General features: G+C 59.9%; 1 protein-coding gene across 1 annotated transcript; it reads right to left on the bottom strand.

The window, feature by feature from the left end:
- Positions 1-4,979: 4,979 nt before the first annotated feature.
- Positions 4,980-12,892, bottom strand: LOC139241866 (RNA-binding protein 25-like; the record flags this gene model as incomplete). The annotated part of the gene is made up of 2 exons (XM_070870107.1): positions 4,980-5,051; positions 12,842-12,892. Coding segments are annotated over 2 exons (123 nt in total), but the record flags the coding sequence as incomplete, so codon positions are not given.
- Positions 12,893-13,179: the final 287 nt, after the last annotated feature.

Here is a 13,179-nt window from a genome sequence, read left to right as displayed (position 1 = left end):
CCTCGTTCTCTCCGTCTCTGGCACCCCCCTCTCTCTCCGTCTCTCACTACATCTCTCTCTCTCTCTCCGTCTTTCGCTCCCTACCTTTCTCTCTGTCTCTCGCTCCCGCTCTCTCTTCGTCTCTCACAACTCCTCTCTCTCACCGTCTCTCGCAACTCTTCTCTCTCTCTCCGTCTCTCGCCCCCACTCCCTCTCTCCCTCCCCATCTCTCGCAACTCCTCTCTCTCTCTCGGTCTCTCGCTCCCACTTTTTCTCGCCGTCTCGCGCACCCTCTCTCTCTCTCCGTCTCTCGCAACTCCTCTCTCTCTCTCCGTCACTCGCTCCCAATCCCTCTCTCCGTCTCGCGCTCCATCTCTCTCTCTCTGTCTCTCCGTCTCTCGCTCCCCCTCTCTCTCTCCATCTCTCGCTCCGCGTCTCTCTGTCCATCGCTGGCTCCCCCTCTCTCTCTCTCCATCTCTCGCTCCCCCCTCTCTAGCTCTCCGCCTCTCTCTCCATCTCTCGCTCCCCCCTCTCTCTCCGTCTCTCTCTCCCCCTCTCACTCTCCGTCTCTCGCTCCCCTTTTAACTCTCAGACTCTCGCTCCCCCTCCCACTCTGCGTCTCTCGCTCCCCCTCTCACTCTCCGTCTCTCGCTCCCCCTCTCACTCTCTCCATCTCTCGCTCCCGCTCTCTCTCTCCATCACTCGCTACCTGTCTCTCTCTCTCTCTCTCCGTCTCTCGCTCCCCCCTATCTCTGTCTCTCGCTCCCCCTCTCTCTCTTCGTCTCTCGCTCCCCCATCTCTCTCTCTCCTTCTCTCGATCCCCCACTCACTCTTTGTCTGTCGCTCTCTCTCTCTCTCCGTCTCGAGCTCCCCCTCTCTCCCTACACCTCTCTCTCTCCATCTCTCGCTCCCTCTCTCTCTCCGTCCCTCGCTCCCCTTCTCTCTCTCCGTCTCTCGCTCTCCCCTCTCTCACCCACTCTCTCTCCATCTCTCGTTCCCCCGCTCTCTCTTTCCGGTTCTCTCTCTCCGTCTCTCGCTCCCCCTCTCCATCTGCGTCTCTCGCTCTCTCTCTCCGTCTCTCGCTCCCCCTCTCCATCTGCGTCTCTCGCTCTTTCTCTCCATCTCTCGCTCCCCCTCTCACTCTCCGTCTCTCGCTCCCCCTTTCACTCTCCGACTCTCGCTCCCCCTCTCACTCTCCGTCTCTCGCTCCCCCTCTCACTCTCCGTCTCTTGCTCCACCCCTCACTCTCTCCGTCATTCGCTCCCGCTCTCTCTCTCCAACATTCGCCCCCCCCTTTCTCCGTCTCTCGCTGCCTCTCTCTCTCTCTCCGTCTCTCGCTCACCCTCTCTCTCTCTGTCTCTCTCTCCCCCTCTCTCTCTCCGACTCTCGCTACTCCTCTCTCTCTCTCTCTCCGTCTCTCGCTCCCCCCTATCTCTGTCTCTCGCTCCCCCTCACTCTCACCCACTCGCTATCACTCTCCGATTCTCGCCCACCCTCACTCTCTCCATCTCTTGCTCCCCCTCCCTCTCTCAATCTCTCACTCTCCGTCTCACGCTCCCCCTCTCTCTATCTCCGTCTATCGCTTCCCCTCTCTCTCCGTCTCTCGCTCCCTCTCTCTCTCTCACCGTCTCTCGCTCCCTCTCTCACCGTCTTTCGCTCCCTCTCTCTCTGTCTCCGTCTCTCGCTCTGTCTCTCTCCTTTCCCTCCCCCTCTCTCTCGCCATCTCTCGCTCCCCCTCTCTCTCTCCGTCTCTCACTCCCCCTCTCTCGCTCTTTCCGTCTCTCGCTCCCTCTCTCTCTCTCCGTCTCTCGCTCCCCCTCTCTCTCTCTCTCTCCATCTCTCGCTACCCCTGTCTCCATCTCTCCATCTCTCGCTCCCTCTCTCTCCCTCCCTCTCTCGCTCCCCCCTCTCTCACCTAAACTCTCTCTCCGTCTCTCGTGCCCCCGCTCTCTCTCTCCGTCTCTCGCTCCCCCCCCCTCACTCTGCGTCTCTTGCTCCTGCTCTCACTCTCCATCTCTCGCTCTCCCTCTCTCGCTCCCCCTCTCTCTCTCCGTATCTCACTTCCACTCTCCGTCTCTCACTCCCCCTCTCTCTCGCCATCTCTCACTCCCTATCTCTCTCTCCGTCTCTTGCTTCCGCTCTCTCGCTCCCCCTCTCTCTCTCTCTCGCTCCCTCTCTCTTCTCTCTCTCTCCCGCTCACTCTCTCTCACTCTCTCTCTCTCCATCTCTCACTCCCCCTCGTTCTCTCTGTCTCTCGCACCCCTTCTCTCTCCGTCTCTCACGGCACCTCTCTCCCATCGTCGCTCGCTCCCCCTCTCTCTCTCTCTCTCCGTCTCTCGTTTCCCCTCTCCCTCTCTCGCTCCCCATCTCTCGCTCTCTCCCCGTCTCTCGCTCCCTCTCTCCGTCTCTCGCCCCCCCCTCTCACTCCATCTCTCGCTTCCCCTCATCTCTCCCCCGCTATCTCACTCTCCATCTCACACTCGCCATCTCTCACTCTCCATCTCTCACCCTCCATCTCTCACTCTCCATCTCTCACTCCCTCTGTGTCTCTCGATCCTTCTCTCTCTCTCTCCCGGTCTCTCGCTCCCTCTCTCTCCGTCTCTCGCTCCCCCTCTCTCTCTCCATCTCTCGCTCCCCCTCTCACCGTCTCTCGATACCCCTCTCTCTCTATGTCTCTTGCTTCCACTCTCGCTCACCCTCTCTCTCTCCATCTCTCGCTCCCTCTCTCTCTCTCCGTCCCTCGCTCTCCCCTCTCTCACTCACTCTCTCTCCGTCTTTCGTTCCCCCGCTCTCTCTTTCCGGCTATCTCTGTCCGTCTCTCGCTCCCCCTCTCCATCTGCGCCTCTCGCTCTCTTTCTCCGTCTCTCGCTCCCCCTCTCACTCTCCATCTCTCGCTCCCCCTTTCACTCTCCGACTCTCGCTCCCCCTCTCACCCTCCATCTATCGCTACCACTCTCACTCTCCGTCTCTCACTCCCCCTCTCACTCTCTCCGTCTCTCGATCCCGCTCTCTCTCTCCATCACACGCCCCTCCCCCTTCAACGTCTCACGCTGCCTCTCTCTCTCTCTCCGTCTCTCGCACGCCCTGTCTCTTTCTCTGTCTCCCCCTCTCCCTCTCCGCCTCTCGCTACCCCTCTCTCTCTCTCTCTCTCCGTCTCTCAGTCCCCCCCATCTCTGTCTCTTGCTCCCCCTCTCTCTCTTCGTCTCTCGCTCCCCCACTCTATCTCTCCGTCTCTCACTCCCCCTCTCCCTCTGCGTCTCTCGCTCTCTCTCTCCGTCTCTCGCTCCCCATCTCTCTCTCCGTCTCTCGCAACCCATCTCTCTCTCTCCTTCTCTCGCTCCCACTCCTCTCTCCGTCTCGCGCTCCCTCTCTCTCTCTCTATCACTCGCTCCCCGTCTCTCACTGCCGCTCTCTCTCTCTCTCCATCTCTCGCTACCCCCACTCTCTCTGCGTCTCTCGCTCCCCCTCTCTCTCTCCGTCTCTCGCTCCCCCTCTCTCTCTCCGTATCTCACTTCCCATCTCCGGCTCTCACTCCCCCTCTGTCTCTCCATCTCTCACTCCCGCTCTCTCTCTCCGTATCTCGCTTCCCCTCTCTCGCTGCCACCTCTCTCTCTCTGTCTCTCGCTCCCTCTCGTTCGCTCTCTCTCTCTCTCTCTCGCTCCCCCTCGTTCTCTCCGTCTCTGGCACCCCCCTCTCTCTCCGTCTCTCACTACATCTCTCTCTCTCTCTCCGTCTTTCGCTACCTACCGTTCTCTCTGTCTCTCGCTCTCGCTCTTTCTTCGTCTCTCACAACTCCTCTCTCTCACCGTCTCTCGCAACTCTTCTCTCTCTCTCCGTCTCTCGCTCCCACTCCCTCTCTCCCTCTCCATCTCTCGCAACTCCTCTCTCTCTCTCCGTCTCTCACTCCCACTTTTTCTCTCCGTCTGGCGCTCCCTCTCTCTTTCTCCGTCTCTCGCAACTCCTCTCTCTCTCTCCGTTACTCGCTCCCACTCCCTCTCTCCGTCTCGCGCGCTCCATCTCTCTCTCTCTGTCTCTCCGTCTCTCGCTCCCCCTCTCTCTCTCCATCTCTCGCTCCCCGTCTCTCTCTCCATCGCTGCCTCCCCCTCTCTCTCTCTCCATCTCTCGCTCCCCCCTCTCTAGCTCTCCGCCTCTCTCTCCGTCTCTCGCTCCCCCCTCTCTCTCCGTCTCTCACTCCCCGTCTCACTCTCCATCTCTCGCTCCCCCTCTCACTCTCTCCATCTCTCGCTCCCGCTCTCTCTCTCCATCACTCGCTACCTGTCTCTCTCTCTCTCCGTCTCTCGCTCCCCCCCTATCTCTGTCTCTCGCTCACCCTCTCTCTCTTCGTCTCTCGCTCCCCATCTCTCTCTCTCCTTCTCTCGATCCCCCTCTCACTCTTTGTCTGTCGCTCTCTCTCTCTCTCCGTCTCTAGCTCCCCCTCTCTCCCTACACCTCTGTCTCTCCATCTCTCGCTCCCTCTCTCTCTCTGTCCCTCGCTCCCCTTCTCTCTCTCCATCTCTCGCTCTCCCCTCTCTCACTCACTCTCTCTCCATCTCTCGTTCCCCCGCTCTCTCTTTCCGGTTCTCTCTCTCCGTCTCTCGCTCCACCTCTCCATCTGCGTCTCTCGCTCTCTCTCTCCGTCTCTCGCTCCCCCTCTCCATCTGCGTCTCTCGCTCTCTCTCTCCATCTCTCGCTCTCCCCTCTCTCACCCACTCTCTATCCATCTCTCGTTCCCCCGCTCTCTCTTTCCGGCTCTCTCTCTCCGTCTCTCGCTCCCCCTCTCCATCTGCGTCTCTCGCTCTCTCTCTCCATCTCTCGCTCACCCTCTCACTCTCCGTCTCTCGCTCCCCCTTTCACTCTCCGACTCTCGCTCCCCTCTCACTCTCCGTCTCTCGCTCCCCCTCTCACTCTCCGTCTCTCGCTCCCCCTCTCACTCTCTCCGTCATTCGCTCCCGCTCTCTCTCTCCATCATTCGCCCCCCCTTTCTCCGTCTCTCGCTGCCTCTCTCTCTCTCTCCGTCTCTCGCTCACCCTCTCTCTCTCTGTCTCTCTCTCCCCCTCTCTCTCTCCGACTCTCGCTACTCCTCTCTCTCTCTCTCTCCGTCTCTCGCTCCCCACCTATCTCTGTCTCTCGCTTCCCCTCACTCTCACCCACTCGCTATCAGTCTCCAATTCTCGCCCACCCTCACTCTCTCCATGTCTTGCTCCCCTCCCTCTCTCAATCTCTCACTCCCCGTCTCTCGCTCCCCCTCTCTCTATCTCCGTCTATCGCTTCCCCTCTCTCTCCGTCTCTCGCTCCCTCTCTCTCTCTCACTCTCTCTCTCTCCATCTCTCACTCCCCCTCGTTCTCTCTGTCTCTCGCACCCCTTCTCTCTCCGTCTCTCACGGCACCTCTCTCCCATCGTCGCTCGCTCCCCCTCTCTCTCTCTTTCTCCGTCTCTCGCTTCCCCTCTCCCTCTCTCGCTCCCCATCTCTCGCTCTCTCCCCGTCTCTCGCTCCCTCTCTCAGTCTCTCGCCCCCCCTCTCTCACTCCAGCTCTCGCTTCCCCTCATCTCTCCCCCGCTATCTCACTTTCCATCTCACACTCGCCATCTCTCACTCTCCATCTCTCACTCTCCATCTCTCACTCACTCTGTGTCTCTCGATCCTTCTCTCTCTCTCTCCCAGTCTCTCGCTCCCTCTCTCTCCCGTCTCTCGCTCCCCCTCTCTCTCTCCATCTCTCGCTCCCCCTCTCACCGTCTCTCAATACCCCTCTCTCTCTCTATGTCTCTTGCTCCCGCTCTCGCTCACCCTCTCTCTCTCCATCTCTCGCTCCCTCTCTCACCATCTCTCGCTCCCTCTCTCTCTCTCTCCGTCTCTCGCTCTGTCTCTCTCCTCCTTTCCCTCCCCCTCTCTCTCTCCGTCTCTCACTCCCCTTCACTCGCTCTCTCCGTCTCTCGCTCCCTCTCTCTCTCTCCATCTCTCGCTACCCCTGTCTCCATCTCTCCATCTCTCGCTCCCTCTCTCTCTCTCCCAGTCTCTCGCTCCCTCTCTCTCCCTTTGTCTCTCGCTTCCCCTCTCACCGTCTCTCGCTACCCCTCTCTTTCCGTCTCTCGCTCCCTCTCTCACTCTCTGTCTGTAGCTCCCTCTCTCTCTCTCTCTCTCCGTCTCTGGCTCCCCCTCTCGCCCTCCATCTCTCGCTCCCTCCCTCTCTCGCTCCCCCCTCTCTCACCTAAACTCTCTCTCCGTCTCTCGTTCCCCCGCTCTCTCTCTCCGTCTCTCGCTCCTCTCTCTCTCTCTACTCTCGCTCTCTCGCTCCATCTCTCGCTCCAACCCCTCTCTCTCCGTCTCTCGCTTCCGCTCTCTCGCACCCCTCTCTCTCTCTCTCGCTCCCTTCTCTCTCTCTCTCTCTCTCTCCCGCTCACTCTCTCTCACTCTCTCTCTCTCCATCTCTCACTCCCCCTCGTTCTCTCTGTCTCTCGCTCCCTCTCTCTCCGTCTCTCGCTCCCCCTCTCTCTCTCCATCTCTCGCTTCCCCTCTCACCTTCTCTCGATACCCCTCTCTCTCTCTATATCTCTTGCTCCCGCTCTCGCTCACCCTCTCTCTCCATCTCTCGCTCCCTCTCTCTCTCTCCGTCCCTCGCTCCCCTTCTCTCTCTCCGTCTCTCGCTCTCCCCTCTCTCACTCACTCTCTCTCCGTCCCTCGCTCTCCCCTCTCTCACTCACTCTCTCTCCGTCTTTCGTTCCCCGCTCTCTTTTTCCAGCTATCTCTCTCCGTCTCTCGCTCCCCCTCTCCATCTGCACCGCTCACTCTCTCTCTCCGTCTCTCGCTCCCCCTCTCACTCTCCATCTCTCGCTCTTCCTTTCACTGTCCGAGTCTCGCTCCCCCTCTCAACCTCCATCTCTCGCTACCCCTCTCACTCTCCGTCTCTCACTCCCCCTCTCACTCTCTCCGTCTCTCGCTCCCGCTCTCTCTGTCCATCACTCGCCCCTCCCCCTTCAACGTCTCACGCTGCCTCTCTCTCTCTCTCCGTCTCTCGCTCGCCCTCTCTCTTTCTCTGTCTCCCCCTCTCCCTCTCCGTCTCTCGCTACCCCTCTCTCTCTCTCTCTCCGTCTCTCAGTCCCCCCATCTCTGTCTCTTGCTCCCCCTCTCTCTCTTCGTCTCTCGCTCCCCCACTCTATCTCTCCGTCTCTCACTCACCCTCTCCCTCTGCGTCTCTCTCTCTCTCTCTCCGTCTCTCGCTCCCCATCTCTCTCTCCGTCACTCGCAACCCATCTCTCTCTCTATCTCTCGCTCCCCGTCTCTCACTGCCCCTCTCTCTCTCTCTCAATCTCTCGCTACCCCCACTCTCTCTGCGTCTCTCGCTCTCCCTCTCTCTCTCCGTTTCTCGCTCCCCCTCTCTCTCTCCGTCTCTCACTTCCCCTCTCCGGCTCTCACTCCCAGTCTCTCTCTCGGTATCTCGCTTCCCGTCTCTCGCTGCCACCTCTCTCTCTCTGTCTCTCGCTCCCTATCGCTCCCACTCTCTCTCTCTCTCTCGTTCCCCCTCGTTCTCTCCGACTCTGGCACCCCCCTCTCTCTCCGTCTCTCACTACATCTCTCTCTCTCACTCCGTCTTTCGCTCCCTACCTTTCTCTCTGTCTCTCGCTCCCGCTCTCTCTTCGTCTCTCACAACTCCTCTCTCTCACCGTCTCTCGCAACTCTTCTCTCTCTCTCCGTCTCTCGCTCCCACTCCCTCTCTCCCTCTCTGTCTCTCGCAAATCCTCTCTCTCTCTCCGTCTCTCGCTCCCACTTTTCTCTCCGTCTCACGCTCCCTCTCTCTCTCTCTGTCTCTCGCAACTCCTCTCTCTCTCTGCGTCTCTCGCTCCCACTCCCTCTCTCCGTCTCGCGCTCCATCTCTCTCTCTCCATCTCTCCATCTCTCGCTCCCCCTCTCTCTCTCCATCTCTCGCTCCCCGTCTCTCTCTCCATCGCTGGCTCCCCCTCTCTCACTCTCCATCTCTCGCTCCCCCCTCTCTAGCTCTCCGCCTCTCTCTCCGTCTCTCGCTCCCCCCTCTCTCTCCGTCTCTCGCTCCCCTCTCACTCTTAGTCTCTCGCTCCCCTTTTCACTCTCCGACTCTCGCTCCCCTCTCACTCTCCTTCTCTCGCTCCCCCTCTCATTCTCCGCCTCTCGCTCCCACTCTCACTCTCTCCATCTCTCGCTCCCGTTCTCTCTCTCCATCACTCGCTACACCTCTCTCTCTCTCTCTCTCCGTCTCTCGCTCCCCTCCTATCTCTATCTCTCGCTCCCCCTCTCTCTCTTCATCTCTCGCTCCCCCTCTCTCTCTCTCCTTCTCTCGATCCCCCTCTCACTCTTTGTCTGTCGCTCTCTCTCTCTCTCCGTCTCTAGCTCTCCCTCTCTCTCTCCATCTCTCGCTCCCTCACTCTCTCCCGGCCACGCTCCCCTTCTCTCTCTCCGTCTCTCGCTCCCCCCTCTCTCACCCACTCTCACTACATCTCTCGTTACCCCGCTCTCTTTTTCCGGTTCTCTCTCTCCGTCTCTCGCTCCCCCTCTTCATCTGCGTCTCTCGCTCTCTCTCTCCGTCTCTCGCTCCCCATCTCCATCAGCGTCTCTCGCTCTCTCTCTCCGTCTCTCGCTCTCCCCTCTCTCACCCACTCTCTCTCCATCTCTCGTTCCCCCGCTCTCTCTTTCTGGCTCTCTCTCTCCGTCGCTCGCTCCCCCTCTCCATCTGCGTCTCTCGCTCTCTCTCTCGATCTCTCACTCCCCCTCTTACTCTCCGTCTCTCGCTCCCCCTTTCACTCTCCGACTCTCGCTCCCCCTCTCACTCTTCGTCTCTCGCTCCCCCTCTCACTCTCCGTCTCTCGTTCCCCTCTCACTCTCTCCGTCTCTCTCTCCCGCTCTCTCTCTCCATCACTCGCCCCCCCCTTTCTACGTCTCTCGCTGCTTCTCTCTCTCTCTCAGTCTCTCGCTCACTCTCTCTCTCTCTGTCTCTCTCTCCCCCTCTCTCTCTCCGACTCTCGCTACTCCTCTCTCTCTCTCTCTCTCCGTCTCTCGCTCCCCACCTATCTCTGTCTCTCGCTCCCCCTCACTCTCACCCCCTCGCTATCACTCTCCGATTCTCGCCCACCCTCACTCTCTCCGTCTCTTGCTCCCCCTCCCTCTCTCCATCTCTCACTCTCCGTCTCTCGCTCCCCCTCTGTCTATCTCCGTCTATCTCTTCCCCTCTCTCTCCGTCTCTCGCTCACTCTCTCTCTCTCATCGTCTCTCGCTCCCTCTCTCACCGTCTCTCGCTCCCTCTCTCTCTCTCTCCATCTCTCGCTCTCTCACTCCTCCTTTCCCTCCCGCTCTCTCTCGCCATCTCTCGCTCCCCCTCTCTCTCTCCATCTCTCACACCCCCTCTCTCGCTCTCTCTGTCTCTCGCTCCCCGTCTCTCTCTCTCTCTCCATCTCTCGCTACCCCTGTCTCCATCTCTCCATCTCTCGCTCCCTCTCTCTCTCTCCCAGTCTCTCGCTCCCTCTCTCTCCCTCAGTCTCTCGCTCCCACTCTCACCGTCTCTCGCTACCCCTCTCGATCCGTCTCTCGCTCCCCCTCTCACTCTCCGTCTGTATCTCCCTCTCTCTCTCTCTCTCTCCGTCTCTGGCTCCCCCTCTCTCCCTCCATCTCTCGCTCCCTCCCTCTCTCGCTCCCCACTCTCTCACCTCAACTCTCTCTCCGTCTCTCGTTCCCCCGCTCTCTCTCTCCGTCTCTCGCTCCCCCTCTCTCTCTCTACTCTCGCTCTCTCGCTCCATCTCTCGCTCCCCCCCTCTCTCTCCGTCTCTTGCTCCTGCTCTCTCTCTCAATCTCTCGCTCTCCCTCTTTCGCTCCCCCTCTCTCTCTCCGTATCTGACTTCCACGCTCCGTCTCTCACTCCCCCTCTCTCTCTCCGTCCCTCACTCCCCCTCTCTATCTCCGTCTCTCGCTTCCGCTCTCTCGCTCCCCCTCACTCTCTCTCTCTCTCCCGTTCACTCTCTCTCTCTCTCTCTCTCTCCATCTCTCACTCCCCCTCGTTCTCTCTGTCTCTCGCACCCCCTCCTTCTCCGTCTCTCCGTCTCTCGCTTCCCCTCTCCCTCTCTCGCTCCCCATCTCTCGCTCTCTCCCCATCTCTCGCTCCCTCTCTCCGTCTCTCGCCCCCGATCTCTCACTCCATCTCTCGCTTCCCCCCTCTCTCTCACCCGCTATCTCACTCTCCATCTCTCACTCGCCATCTCTCACTCTCCATCTCTCACTCTCCATCTCTCACTCTCCATCTCTCACTCCCTCTGTGTCTCTCGCTCCTTCTCTCTCTCTCTCCCAGTGTCTCGCTCCCTCTCTCTCCGTCTCTCGCTTCCTCTCTCTCTCTCCATCTCTCGCTCGCCCTCTCTCTTTCTCTCTCTCCCCCTTTCCCTCTCCGTCTCTTGCTACACCTCTCTCTCTCTCTCTCTCCGTCTCTCAGTCCCCCCCATCTCTGTCTCTTGCTCCCCCTCTTTCTCTTCGTCTCTCGCTCCCCCACTCTCTCTCTCCGTCTCTCACTCCCCCTCTCCCTCTGCGTCTCTCGCTCTCTCTCTCCGTCTCTCGCTCCCCATCTCTCTCTCCGTCTCTCGCACCCCATCTCTCTCTCTCCGTCTCTCGCTCCCACTCCCTCTCTCCGTCTCGCACTCCCTCTCTCTCTCTCTATCTCTCGCTCCCCGTCTCTCACTGCCCCTCTCTCTCTCTCTCCATCTCTCGCTACCCCCACTCACTCTGCGTCTCTCGCTCCCCCTCTGTCTCTCCGTATCTCACTTCCCCTCTCCGTTTCTCACTCCCCCTCTCTCTCTCCATCTTTCACTCCCCCTCTCTCTCTCCGTCTCTCGCTTCCGCTCTCTCGCTCCCCCTCTCTCTCTCTCTCGCTCCCTCTCTCTCTCTCTCTCTCTCCCGCTCACTCTCTCTCTCTCTCTCTCCATCTCTCACTCCCCCTCGTTCTCTCTGTCTCTCGCACCCCCTCTCTCTTCGTCTCTCACGGCACCTCTCTCCCATCGTCGCTCGCTCTCCCTCTGTCTCTCTCTCTCCGTCTCTCGCTTCCCCTCTCCCTCTCTTGCTCCCCATCTCTCGCTCTCTCCCCGTCTCTCGCTCCCTCGCTCCGTCTCTCGCCCCCCCTCTCTCACTCCATCTCTCGCTTCCCCTCTCTCTCTCCCCCACTATCTCACTCTCCATCTCTCACTCGCCATCTCTCACTCTCCATCTCTCACTCTCCATCTCTCACTCTCCATCTCTCACTCCCTCTGTGTCTCTCGCTCCTTCTCTCTCTCTCTCCCAGTCTCTCGCTCCCTCTCTCTCTGTCTCTCGCTCCCCCTCTCTCTCTCCATCTCTCGCTCCCCCTCTCCCCGTCTCTCGCTCCTCCTCTCTCTCTCTCTGTCTCTTGCTCCCGCTCTCGCTCACCCTCTCTCTCTCCATCTCTCGCTCCCTCTCTCTCTCTCCGTCCCTCGCTCCCCTTCTCTCTCGCCGTCTCTCGCTCTCCCCTCTCTCACTGACTCTCTCTCCGTCTCTCGCTCTCCCCTCTCTCACTCACTCTCTCTCCGTCTCTCGTTCCCCCGCTCTCTCTTTCCGGCTATCTCTCTCCGTCTCTCGCTCCCCCTCTCTATCTGCGCCTCTCGCTCTCTAACTCCGTCTCTCGCTCCCCCTCTCACTCTCCATCTCTCGCTCCCCCTTTCACTCTCCGATTCTCGCTCCCCCTCTCACCCTCCATCGCTCGCTACCCCTCTCACTCTGCGTCTCGCACTCCCCCTCTCTCTCTTCGTCTCTCGCTCCCCATCTCTCTCTCCGTCTCTCGCAACCCATCTCTCTCTCTCCGTCTCTCGCTCCCACTCCCTCTCTCCGTCTCGCGCTCCCTTTCTCTCTCTCCAAGTCTCGCTCCCCGTCTCTCACTGCCCCTCTCTCTCTCTATGTCTCGCTACCCCCACTCTCTCTGTGTCTCTCGTTCCCCTCTCGCTCTCCGTCTCTCGCTCCCCCTCCCTCTCTCTGTCTCTCACTTCCCCTCTCCGGCTCTCACTCCCCCTCTCTCTCTCCATCTCTCACTCCCGCTCTCTCTCTCCATATCTCGCTTCCCCTCTCTCGCTGCCACCTCTCTCTCTCTGTCTCTCGCTCCCTCTCGCTCCATCTCTCTCTCTCTCGCTCCCCCTCGTTCTCTCCGTCTCTGGCACCCCCTCTCTCTCCGTCTCTCACTACATCTCTCTCTCTCTCTCTCCGTCTTTCGCTCCCTACCTTTCTCTCTATCTCTCGCTCCCGCTCTCTCTTCGTCTCTCACAACTCCTCTCTCTCACCGACTCTCGCAACTCTTCACTCTCTCTCCGTCTCTCGCTCCCACTCCCTCTCTCCCTCTCCGTCTCTCGCAACTCCTCTCTCTCTCTCCATTTCTCGCTCCCACTTTTTCTCTCCGTCTCGCACTCCCTCTCTCTCTCTCCGTCTCTAGCAACTCCTCTCTCTCTCTCCGTCTCTCGCTCCCACTCCCTCTCTCCGTCTCGCGCCCCATCTCTCTCTCTCCGTCTCTCCGTCTCTCGCTCCCCCTCTCTCTCTCCATCTCTCGCTCCCCGTCTCTCTCTCTCCATCTCTGGCTCCCCCTCTCTCTTTCTCCATCTCTCGCTCCCCCCTCTCTAGCTCTCCGCCTCTCTCTCCGTCTCTCGCTCCCCCTCTCTCTCCGTCTCTCACACCCCCTCTCTCTCTCTCCATCTCTCGCTACCCCTCTCTCTCTCTCTGTCTCAAAATACCACTCTCTCTCTTGCGTCTCTCGCTCCCCCTCTCTGTGTCTCTCGCTCTCTCTCTCTCTCTCGTTCTCTCGCTCCCCCCTCTCTCGCCGTCTCTCGCAACCTCTTCTCTCTGCGTCTCTCGCCCAATCTCACTCTCTCCGTCTCTTGCTCCCCCTCTCTCTCTAGCCTCTCTCTCTCCATCTCTCGCTTCCTCTCTCGCTCCCTTTTTCTCTCTCCATCTCTCGCTCCCCCTCTCTCTCTCTGTGTCTCGCTCCCCCTCTCCATCTGCATCTCTCGCTCTCTCTCCCCGACTCTCGCTCCCCCCTCACTCTCCATCTCTCGCTCCCGTTCTCTCTCTCCCTCTCTCTCTCTTTCTCTCTCTCTCCCCCTCTCTCGCCCTCTCTCTCTCCCTCTCTCTCTCCCTCTCGCTCCCCCTGTCGCTCCCCCTCTCTCTCTCCCCGTATATCACTTCCCCTCTCCATCTCTCACTC

The sequence above is a fragment of the Pristiophorus japonicus genome, unplaced genomic scaffold (assembly GCF_044704955.1).
Source record: "Pristiophorus japonicus isolate sPriJap1 unplaced genomic scaffold, sPriJap1.hap1 HAP1_SCAFFOLD_114, whole genome shotgun sequence".
NCBI lineage: Eukaryota > Metazoa > Chordata > Chondrichthyes > Pristiophoridae > Pristiophorus > Pristiophorus japonicus.
This window is presented reverse-complemented; position numbering and strand designations above follow the sequence as displayed.